The sequence below is a fragment of the Chiloscyllium punctatum genome, chromosome 39, assembly GCF_047496795.1.
Source record: "Chiloscyllium punctatum isolate Juve2018m chromosome 39, sChiPun1.3, whole genome shotgun sequence".
In the NCBI taxonomy this organism is placed as follows: Eukaryota; Metazoa; Chordata; class Chondrichthyes; order Orectolobiformes; family Hemiscylliidae; genus Chiloscyllium; species Chiloscyllium punctatum.
In genome coordinates, this window is record NC_092777.1 from 63,826,553 (window position 1) to 63,838,899 (window position 12,347).

The 12,347-nt window shown below is 45.0% G+C and overlaps 1 protein-coding gene across 4 annotated transcripts in view; it reads right to left on the bottom strand.

The window, feature by feature from the left end:
• Nucleotides 1–12,347, bottom strand: part of stxbp4 (syntaxin binding protein 4) — a 519,129-nt gene that overhangs the window by 96,363 nt on the left and 410,419 nt on the right. For all 4 annotated transcript variants that reach the window (XM_072558970.1, XM_072558967.1, XM_072558968.1 and 1 more), the window contains 2 exons: nucleotides 10,574–10,671; nucleotides 2,059–2,155 (listed from right to left, as the gene is read on the bottom strand). In XM_072558970.1, coding sequence (XP_072415071.1) covers nucleotides 2,059–2,155; nucleotides 10,574–10,671 — 195 coding nt within the window. The remainder of the gene's footprint in view (nucleotides 1–2,058; nucleotides 2,156–10,573; nucleotides 10,672–12,347) is intronic.

Genomic DNA, 12,347 nt, shown 5'->3' on the forward strand with positions numbered 1-12,347 from the left:
CTGCCTGGGAGGTGATGAACTGAGACCCTTAACTGACCATTAATTGTCCACTGAATGACCTTAATTGGTGAGAGATGAAGTAACTCCACGAAGGCCGGTATCCCATCACCAAGTCACCCTTCATTTACACTGACCCAGCTAGCTGAGAGCCAACTCCTAGAGTGAGCAGAACCTCTGACGCTCCTGTTTCTCTCTGTCAGCCAGGTCTCTCTGATTGGACCAGGTTAGCAGCCCCCATCAGGGAACTCATATTCTATGAGACCCACCTGGCTGACATTGTTCCAATCACTACAGCAGGTTGAGAAAGTCCCGAATGAAACTTTTCACGCAGAATGTATTTATTGAGTTTCTGAGCAGTAACTCATCCAATTATTTTTCCTTCTTGCTAACTTTCTCACCATGTCCAGGTAGGGGATAATTCTGCCCAGTGAAGAACTTACTCACTTAGTTTTACTCTCCTGCTCTTTACCATAGCCTTGTAATTTTTTTTCCTCTTCAAATATTTATCTGATACTTTTTTGAAGGTTTGTATTGAGTCTGCTTCCTGGCAGACGAAGAAGGTATTTAATAATACATGTCCTTGGTTAGTCTAACAAGCACCCCTCAAAACAAACACAGAAGGTAAGATGTGACTGTATGATTTCATTTAAAAAATCCATGACAATAAAAAAGAACCTCAAAAAATCAAAAGTTAGCCCTCAAAACAATCTCAATACCAGCGTTAAAAAAAGACTCTAACCCCTTATCTGTTCTAGGGACAACAATTCCAGTTTTTCTGGTTCCTTTAAAGAACTGAAATTGCACTTACTACTTTCTCTTTACAATTATTCTAATTCCCTGATCCTTCATTCGGGTGACTGGATTAAAACTGAAAGATCTGTCCTGTGATGTGTCAGTGTTGTACAGTAATAAACACTCCCCCACTGTTCATTTCCCAGTTCAACTCTGCTGCAGTACACCACATGCTGAGGTGATCTCATTCAGGAGGAAGAGAGTGTTGCAGTCACATATTTCACTCTCAGTTCTGTGATGTGTGTCTTCAGCAGCTCATTAGAAATAATGGGCCTCCCTTATGAATTTTTTCAATTGCAATAAAGTGCGGAGGATGTGAACTCTTCAAATTTCAATCAGTCATCGTTGTAGGTTTTTCATTCTGTGGCTGTCAGCCATGTGGAGTAGAGAGGGGGAGAATAGGAGGCTCCTATTGGAGCTGAAGGAGGAAGGTTGTTGCCTTATCACCGAGAAGGTGCCTGGCGTCTGAGACTGTTTCCATAGCTTGTCTTCCAGTGCTGTATCACGCCTGCACAGCAAGCAAGTGACGATTGAAATTGGAAATTCTGATTTGTTTTCAAGCTTTGAGTTCTGGTGCAACTATTCCTGTTTCAAAATGCCTCAACTTAAAAAATGCTCATCCTTGTTTCTGTATTCCTCCACAATCCTATCTCTGTCACACCTACAACCTTCTGAGCTGACAGTGTTCCTTCAATCCTGGCCTCTTGGGTATCTCCAATTGCCACAGGTTCCCATTGGCGTGCGTACCTTTAGCTGTCTGAGACCCAAGCTCTCGAATTCTCTCTCTACATTTTTCCACCTCTCATTATGTCTTTAAGATGTTCCTTAACACCTACCAATTTGATGAAGTGCTGACCATCTGTCTGAATTGCCTTACGTGACTGACATTCTTTGTTTGAGAATGCTCCTGAGAAAGCCGAGGGTTGTTTTACTACATTAAAGGTGCTACATAAATACAAGTTGCTGTTGTTGGTGTAAAGACTCCCCCTCTTGGCAGCGGGGTCAGCAAGGAGCGAGTCCTGTTTTTCTACAATGTGGAAGGGAGTGGAAAGTGGTCAACATCAGGTCAGATTCTGCTCTCTGCCATGCCACCCTACTCCCCCAGTAAAGTAAGGGGAAACAGATTGGAGAGTGGGCTCATTGTCTAACCACAGATAACTGGTGGGAGGGAGGGGGATGGAGGGTTGAAATGCCCTACAGAAGGAGAACTGGAGGCAAAGAGATGGAAAATTACAGGCAGGGGACTGAATCAAGTGGAACACTGACCTCCATAGGCTACTGTTCCCTTGGAGTCCACTTGAAGCTGCTGCCGGAGGCTTTGTTGCTGCTCCTCAGTTGGTTCGATGCCAAGATATCCGAGTGCCTGGAAACGAAAGGTGAACAGATCAGATTCCAAACTTGGAAACTCTGAGTTACACTCAACAAGTCTCGGATTCCTTGTAATTGACTTTACAAGCACAACGTCCCCTCTCCACCAGTACCCACCACACACACACACACACACACACACACACACACACACACACACACACACACACACACACTCTCTCTCACACATGCACACACACATATACACACCAGTCTGCTGGTAGCCGATTGAGACAGTAGAGAGAATGCAGAGCTTTCTCTGGGCCCACTAGCAAATGGTGAGTACCCCCTCTAAGTTATTTGGGAAGTATGCAGCCCCACACAAATGTCCAGATGACCAGAAACAGACCTGATCTCAGGTCACAGATTTCCTACCTTCCTGTTATTGCCAAGAATTCTGTGAATGAGGAGTGTGTCTCAGTCTGAAGAAATTAAAAGGAATTTCTACTTTCAAGACTGATATAATGTAGTGAATAATAGTAGATGACAAATGTAATGGTTAGCCACATAAATTCAGTGATAATTCTCTCCCATGAGCTCAGCTAAAAGCTCGAAATCACTGAGTGATGTTTCTGTAATATCAGACCATTTTTCTATTCATTCATGGAATGAGGGGGTCACTGGCCAAGCCAGCATTTATTGCCTGTCCCTAATTACCCAGAGGGCACTTAAGAGTCAACCACATTGCTGACAGTCTGGGTCACATGTGGGCCAGACCAGGTAATGTCCTTCACTCATGGACATTAGTGAACCAGATGGGTTTTTCCTGGCAATCAACAATGGATTCATGGTCATCATCATTCTCTTAATTCCAGATATTGTATTGAATTCAAAGTCCACTGTCTGCCCTGGCTGAGTCTGAACCTGGGCCCCCAGAACATTGGAATAATAGTCCAATGATTGTCCCACTAGGCTGTTACCTCCCCGATCTATTACCCTGCAAGATGCACTGCAGAAATTCATTCAGGCTCCTTAGACAGCTGCTTCCACACCTATGACCACTTCCATCTAGAAGGACAAGGGCAGAAAATACATAGAAACACCACCACCTTCAAGTTCCTCCCCAAGCCATTCCCTGTCCTAACTTGGAAATATATTGCTGTTGCTTCACAGTCTTTGGGTCAGAATCCTGGAATTCCCTCCCTAAGGACATTATGGATCTACCTGCAATACATGGACTGCAGCGGCTCAAGAAGGCAGCTCCCCCCCCACCCCCGCCCCCCCACCTTCTCAAGGGGCAATAAATGCCCATGTTCCAACAGTGAATAGCTTAAAAAACACAAAGTGAGGTTCATTGTTGTTTTTGCCTTGAAAATTAATGGCAAAAAATTGAGTGTTATTGTTCAGCTTTCAGAACAAGATAATATGGGTGGCACAGTGGCACAGTGGTTAGCACTGCTGCCTCACAGCGCCAGAGACCCGGGTTCAATTCCTGACTCAGGCGACTGTCTGTGTGGAGTTTGCACATTCTCCCTGTGTCTGCGTGGGTTTCCTCCGGGTGCTCCGGTTTCCTCCCACAGTCCAAAGATGTGCAGGTCAGGTGAACTGGCCATGCTAAATTGCCTGTAGTGTTAGGTAAAGGGGTAAATGTAGATGTAGGGGTATGGGTGGGTTACGCTTCGGCGGGGCGGTGTGGACTTGTTGGGCCGAAGGGCCTGTTTCCACGCTGTAAGTATGAAAACACCAGCAGATCAAAAATATTGGATCCAAAAATATTCTTCTCAACCTGTAACTCCCTACTAACCTCATGCTTGCTCAGTCTTGCTCTCCATTTTTTCTCACGCCATTTTCTTGAATACTGATGACAAGACTGTACATATTGGTGGTGTTTTCATCATGCACTCATCAGGAAAAATGCAAGAATGCCAGACTTTTTCAGCACCACGCTTTATCAACTCTGACTTCTCTAGCATCTGCAGTCCTCCCTATCACCAAAAATGCCAGACTTCGAACCATCACCACAACTTACATTACAGGAGAAAAACCCAATACTGAACAGCTAAGGTGGGATGCTGGGATGGGCAGCTGAGTGCCAACTGCAGCAAATGTATAAGATCAGAGCCAAAATTATATAAGGAAAGGATGTACAACAGTTACTGAAACACTGCTGGGTGGAAGCACAGCTGGTGGACCCAGGATTAGAGAATCACTACAGTGCAGAAGCAGGCCATTCAGCTTATTGAGTCCATACCGACTGTCCAAGAGAAGCCCACCCATACACACCCCCTTACCCCATCTCTGTAATCCACGTTTGCTATGGCCAATTCACCTAACCTGCAAATCTTTGGACTGTGGGAGGAAACCAGAGGAAACCCATGCGAACACAGGGAAAATGTGCAAACTCCACACAGTCGCCTGAGGGTGGAATTGAACCCAGGTCCCTGGCGCTGAGAGGCAGTAGTGCTAACCACTGAGCCACCATGCTGCCATGGATAGGAAGCTCGTGTCCTTGGACAGTGCCTCAAGACTCTATGACAATGCATATGGAATAATGGGACAATGCAAAGTTGATCAAACAGGATGACACCAGAGCCAAAGGGATTAAATAGGAAGTAACGGTGAGATAGACTGGTCTTACATTCCTTCAAGTATCAAAGATTAATGAGGTAGCAGTGTAAAACCAGGAGAGATCTCCACAGAATGTCAAGACCACAACATGCAAATGTAATGTCATGATTTCATCATGGGAATAAAATGAAAAGAGCACCAAAATTGTATCATTATGAAGAATTTATTAAACAACTCTCAGGGTGAGACTTAAAGAAATCATTCCATCAGTATTTATTCACACATTACATGCTCTGATGGCCTTCCCTCATACACTATTATATGTACTCTGTGTGTATAAATGTATGCATGTATATTTGTAATGTGCTAAAACGCCCCTAGGTGCTTCACAGAAGAATAACAATACAAAATACAACACATTTTGAAGACATTAGCTCAAATAACCAAAGACTTGGTCAAAAAGTAGATTTTTAAGGGACATTTTAAAGGAGGAGGGTGAGGTAGAGAGATGGAGAAGTGTGGAAAGAGACTTCCTGACCTTGGGGACAGGCAACTGAAGTCACAGCCGCCAATGGCGTAATGATTATAATTGGAGCTGAGTGAAAGGCCAGAATTACAGGAACACAGACATATCAGAAGGTTTTCTGGTCAGAGGAGACTGAAGAGATAACAAAGCCTGGCAGGTATTTGGCAACAAGGACGAGAATTTCAAAATCGAGGCCTGGAATGTTTTATGTTTACCCGAAAAGGTGGATGGGGCCTTGGTTTGACATATCATTTAAAAAACTTCTTGCAGCTTTGCTACGAGATAATATGTGGCCTTTCCAGGCCACCCTCTCCAACAGTGTCTATACAGTAGCAATACCCTATGGTACCTCAGCTGAGTTGGGTACAGTCCAACCTCAACAGATCTGCCAAAACAGGATCCATGTGCATTTTCTATTAAGGATCCATTTTCCTTCTCAGCTGGGCATATTCCCTGGTCACTATTTAAACAGGGCATTCTACTCGGTGTCTTACTCAGTTTTTATCCCTTAACCAATATCACTAAAATAGATAATATGATCAGTTTCTTCGTTACTATTTGAGGGAGCTTGCTGTGTGCAAGTTGACTGCTGCATTTCCTACAGCACAATAGTGAGTACAAATCAACGAGTAGTTCATTATTTGGTTCTGTGATGTGTACAGAGTATAAATTCATGTCTTTCTCTTTAACATGTACCCACTCATTTGCTATCGAGGGAAGTAAAGCTGAAAGCTGTACGGTGGGAAGAAACCACATGGAGTTGTATCAAAGTCTTCATGAAACATATCTTTTGCCTAGCTGATTGATTGCTGTGGTGGTCGTGTATTACAGTTCACTCTGTGAGTCTGAGTTGTTGTGGTAATGTGTATATTGTAGTCCACAGCTATGGATAGAGGTGGCTGAAACTCCAGCAGTCTTTCCATCGCATGGCTGAATAGGAATCTCTCCGACTCTTACTGCCTGCCATTGGCAGGTGTTGGAAGGACTTCCGAGTTAATACACAATCCATTTGGCCACATTTGAACATACCTTCCTTGGTCATTTTGTCCTGGAGTGGGACTTGAACCTACAGCTTTTGACTCAGAGGCAAGGACACAACCTAATGGGTCATAAAGCTTTCTAATTGCTTGCTGTGTCAGTATATTCACTCTGTGGTTGGGGTGTACAAGGACATCCAGATCCCTCTGAATGTCAACAGTCCCGAGTGTATCACCCTATAAAAATATTATTTTTCCCAATTAAGCTGATCACTCCACATTTCTCTAGATTGTATTCCATTTGCCACAATCTTGCTCACTCATTTAACAGAGCCTCCAGAAGCATGGGGCAATAGGGATGGAGGGAACTGACCAAAGGAGCTGAGCAGTTCTTTGGGACAGGGAGGAAGACCTTACAGTGTAAACAGTACCTTGTTATCATTAATTTCCCTTCCTGTTTGTAACGACTTGGTGCCAGTGAAATACAGAACCCTTGCTTCCTGATTTTTAGGCTTGCCGTGTTTTCATGGCTCATGTTACTTTAATGTAATTATAGGTGGTACAGAAACCCAACACGTTGCTTATCCAAGGTAAGATCAGAATGGTTGCCCTTGAAATCAGCATTTGAATTAGTGTAGCATCAAGGATTCCTAGCAAAACCAAACCAAACTTTGCATTGTCATACCTAGGTTAAACGAGGGTGGTTGTGGGTTGTTGGAGGCAATAAGGCCATAAGAAATAATAACAGGAGTTGGCCATTCAGCCCCTTGAGCCTGCTCCACCAATAGGAACATTCCTCTCACCTATTTTCCTGTTCTCTGTGGGTAATTCTTGATTCCCCCAGTTATCAAGAACCTATCTATCTCAACTTTAAATATACACAAGGACTCTGTGTCCACAGCTGTCTGTGGCAAGGAGTTCCAAAAACTGTCAACTCTCTGATCAAGAAATTCCTCCTCATCTCAATCTTAAACTGGTGGCCCTTTATTCTGAGACTGTGCCCTCTGGTCCGGGACCCTCCCATGAGGGGGAAACATCCTCTCAGCATTGACCCAGTCAAACCCCTTAAGAATCCCATACGTTTCAATGAGATCATCTCTCATTCTTCTAAACTCCAGGGAGTAGTTGTGAAACTTGAAAGGGTTCAGAAATGATTGACAAGGATGTTGCCAGGGTTGGAGGATTTGAGCTATAGGGAGAGGCTGAACAGGCTGGGGCTGTTTTCACTGGAGCATCGGAGGCTGAGGGGTTACCTTATGGAGGTTTACAAAATTATGAGGGGCATGGATAGGATAAATAGACAAAGTCTTTTCCCTGGGGTGGGGGAGTCCAGAACTAGAGGGCATAGGTTTAGGGTGAGGGGGGAAAGATATAAAAGAGACCTAAGGGGTAACTTTTTCACACAGAAGGTGGTACGTGTATGGAATGAGCTGCCAGAGGATGTGGTGGAGGCTGATACAATTGCAACATTTAAGAGGCATTTGGATGGGTATATGAATAGGAAGGGTTTGGAGGGATATGGGCCGGTTGCTGGCAGGTGGGACTAGATTGGGTTGGGATATCTGGTCGGCATGGACGGGTTGGACCGAAGGGTCTGTTTCCAAGCTGTACATCTCTATGACTCTATGAGTAGAGTCCCAACCTGTTCAGCCTTTTCTCATAAGACCATTCCTCCATCCCAGGGATCATCCTAGTGAACCTGCTCTGAAAGGCCACCAATGAAATAAATAAGGGGACTAAAACTGTTCACACTACTCCAGATCATCGTAGATTCTGAAACTGTTGCAGCAGTTATGTTTTCATTTATAGGGGGAACAGGTAGGAAAGTGCAGTTAGACCAGATCAGACCAGCCACCATCCCCGGAATAGCACAATAAGTTCAAAAGACCAAATCCTAGTTTGAAAGCCTCCTACTCTTGATCTAATGCTCCTCAGAGTAGTGTCTTAAATCTAAATATTTTCAGCTGTTTCAACAAACACCTCCTCTGCAGCATAACATCAGGGATGTGTGTGCTAATTGAACAGTTTTCAGTACTATTCACAATTGCTCAAATACTGAAGCAGTCCACGCCCAAATACAGCAAGACCCTGACAACGTCCAGGTTCTGGACAATAACTGGTGAGTAATATTCACGCCACACAATGCCCATCATCAACAAGGTTGAATCTAATCAATTCCCTTCGATGTTCAACAGCAGGACCGTCATCAAAACCCCCACTGTAAATATCCTGGGGCTTATCATTGACCAGCAACTTCGCCAGACTAACCATATCAATCCTGTGGTTGGGAGAGTAGGTCAGAGGCTGGGATTTCTGAGTTAACTAATTTCTTGACTCTCCAAAGTCCACCATCTACATGTGGAGTTTGATGGAAAGCTCTGCTGTTGCTTGGAAGAGTACACATCCAACAACAGTCACGAAGCTGAAAACCGTCCAGGACAAAGCAGGCCCAACCACAACCATAAACATTCACTATCTCTGGTATCCATGAAGGAGAAGCAGATGGTGGATGGTGACTCTAGAAACAGGTATGTTGATATTCTAGGGCATGTCAACATAACTAAAGGAGGTAAAAACTGAAAGAACTGAGGATTTTGTAATCGGATGGTGATGGGTGTTTTGCAAAGCATTAAGATAGACAAATCCCTAGGACCTGACAGGATCTATGCCAGAATATGAGGGACGTGAGGAAGCAAATTGCTGAGGCCATGTAAGAAATCTTTGTACCTTCTTTAGTCACAGGAGAGGTCAGAGAGGACAGGAGAATGGCCAATGTTTCTCCTTTGTTAATAAAAGGGAACAGGGATAATTTGGGAAATTTCAGGCCAGTGAGCCCTACATCAGTGATAGGGAAATTATTGGAGAAGATTGTTGGGGACAGGATTTACTCCAATTTGGGACAATATGGACGTATTAATGATAGGCAGCACGGCTTTGTGCAGGGAAATCGTGTCTCTGAAACGTGATTGAGTTTTTTGAGGAAGTGACAAAGTGAATGATGAGGGCAGGGTGGTAGATGCTGTCTACATGGACTATAGTAAGGCCTTTGACAATAGGTGAGGTCACATGGAGTCCGCGGTGAGATGGATACTGAACTGGCTTAGTCATAGAAGATGGAGAGTAGCAGTGGAAGGGTGTTTTTATGACTGGAGACCTATGTCCCACAGGGATTAGTGCTGGGACCCCTGTTATTAAGACTTATTATTAATGCTGTGGATAATACTTACTGTGGAATAAGTTTAAATAAATCAATATGTTTGAACCTTTTGGCTCCTTTCCCTTGACAACAAAAAACACTCAGTAGAAACAAAGGCAATGATCAGGCAGAGAAACACTCAGCATACAGCCTTCTGGTAGACCAGTGAAGCAGGAAGAACTGCCTCTGTCTCCCTCTCTACATCTGAATGTCGTCTATGATTGCCATAACTGGAAGCAGCTGAAGAGAGTGCTATAAAACGCTCTCAAGGTTTTAAAGGCTTTAAACCAGACAGAAACAACATAATCACAAAATCCAATGTATCTGAACACTTCATACATGCACCAGCTGTGATTTATGAAGTGATGTTTCTTGGGAGATACGCTATAGAGACACAGTCCAATTTAAATGCTGCTGTTGGGACAGCTGTATCAGGTCAGAGGGACAGGCTCTGTTGGTCAAGTGTCTTTGATCAATCTGTTTGGGCATGTTGTGATAAACCTCTGTGACACCTGGAACCTGACTTGGATCTCTGGCCTAGAGGCAGGGACATTAGCACTCCATCACAAGACCTCTTTAAATCAATTGTTCAGATATTTATGATGGTTGCAAAGGTATATAAGATAGTTGACTTTGTAAGCAGGACCACTGATTATAAAAACGAGGAACATCTTCACATGTCACCAGACAGGTTTCCACTGGAGTAGTGTCTTCAATTTTGGACACCATACTTCAGGAAGGATGTCAGGATTCTATAAGATGTGCAGTGAAGGCTCACCAGAATGGTACCAGGGATGAGACCCTCAGCTTCTGTGAGCAGATCAAAGAGGCTGACATTTGACCAGAGAAAGGTAAGGGGAGAATTGATCAAAGTAATGAAAATTATAAGGCGTGTGATCCAGCAAGGAGGGATTAAACATCTCCTCTGGTCATTCAAGTAGTAACCACAGGTCAGAGATTGAAATTCACTGCAAAAGGAACGAGAGGAGAGATATCTTCAAATGAAGGTTTATTAGGATCAGGGACTCACTCCCAGATTGCGCTGGGAATTTCAAGATGCCAAAAGACATGGAACAAAAGAGGATTAATATGTAAGATTATGGGAAGACAATTATGGGGTTTGTGACGAAATGGGATAGTTCCTTCAAAAAACAGCTCACGTATAAGAGACAGAACGTCCAGTCAGGCTGAGAGTCATGAACTTACCATCTCCAACTTCTCCACTTTCAGGCGGAAGCTATGATTGAGGGACAATGATCTCCCTCGGACAGCAGGGCTCTGTGCCCAGGCTGGAGTCACGTTCACTGTAGGAAAGATGAGGGAAACTGAGTCATATTTGATTTTATTCAAAACCTATTGCAGTATGATTCTGATTGTTACTGTTTTCATCCAATTCTTCATTTACACACTCAAATTCAGTATTAAAAGCTACAAATGGAATTGAGATATGGGAGATTGTAGGCAAAAACAAGGACTGCAGATGCTGGAAACCAGAGTCTAGATTAGAGTGGTGCTGGAAAAGCACAGCAGTTCAGGCAGCATCCGAGGAGCAGGAAAATCAACATTTTGGGCAAAAGCCCTTCATCAGGAATAAAGGCAGTGAGCCTGAAAGGTGGAGAGATGAGCTAGAGGAGGGTGGGGGTGGGGAGAAAGTAGCACAGACTACAATAGGTGAGTGGGAGAGGGGATGAAGGTGATAGGTCAGGGAGGAGGGTGGAGTGGATAGGTGGAAAAGAAGATAGGCAGGTAGGTCAAGTCTGGACAAGTCATGGGGACGGTGCTGAGCTGGAAGTCTGGAACTGGGGTGAGGTGGGGGAAGGGGAAATGAGGAAGCTGTTGAAGTCCACATTGATGCCCTGGGGTTGAAGTGTTCTGAGGCAGAAGATGAGGCGTTCTTCCTCCAGGCGTCTGGTGGTGAGGGAGCGGTGGTGAAGGAGGCCCAGGACCTCCATGTCCTCGGCAGAGTGGGAGGGGGAGTTGAAATGTTGGGCCATAGAGGGGTGTGGTTGATTGGTGCGGGTGTCTCGGAGATGTTCCCTAAAGCGCTCTGCTAGGAGGCGTCCAGTCTCCCCAATGTAGAGGAGACCACATAGGGAGCAACGGATACAATAAATGATATTAGTGGATGTGCAGGTAAAACTTTGATGGATGTGGAAGGCTCCTTTAGGGCCTTGGATAGAGGTGAGGGAGGAGGTGTGGGCACAGGTTTTACAGTTCCTGCGGTGGGAGGGGAATGTGCCAGAATGGGAGGGTGGGTTGTTTGGGGAGGGCATGGACCTGACCAGGTAGTCACGGAGGGAACGGTCTTTGCGGAAGGCGGAAAGGGGTGGGGAGGGAAATATATCCCTGGTGGTGGGGTCTGTTTGGAGGTGGCGGAAATGTCGGCGGATGATTTGGTTTATGCGAAGGTTGGTAGGATGGAAGGTGAGCACCAGGGGCGTTCTGTCCTTGTTACGGTTGTTGGGGTGGGGTCTGAGGGCAGAGGTGCGGGATGTGGACGAGATGCGTTGGAGGGCATCTTTAACCACGTGGGAAGGGAAATTGTGGTCTCTAAAGAAGGAGGCCATCTGGTGTGTTCTGTGGTGGAACTGGTCCTCCTGGGAGCAGATCCGGCGGAGGCGGAGGAATTGGGAATACGGGATGGCATTTTTGCAGGAGGCAGGGTGGGAAGAGGTGTAATCCAGGTAGCTGTGGGAGTCTGTGGGTTTGTAAAAAAATGTCAGTGTCAAGTCGGTCGTCATTAATGGAGATGGAGAGGTCCAGGAAGGGGAGCGAGGTGTCAGAGATGGTCCAGGTAAATTTAAGGTCAGGGTGGAATGTGTTGGTGAAGTTAATGAATTGCTCAACCTCCTCGCGGGAGCATGAGGTGGCGCCAATGCAGGAGCCTTCCACATCCATCAAAGTTTTACCTGCACATCCACCAATATCATTTATTGTATCCGTTGCTCCTGATGTGGTCTCCTCTACATTGGGGAGACTG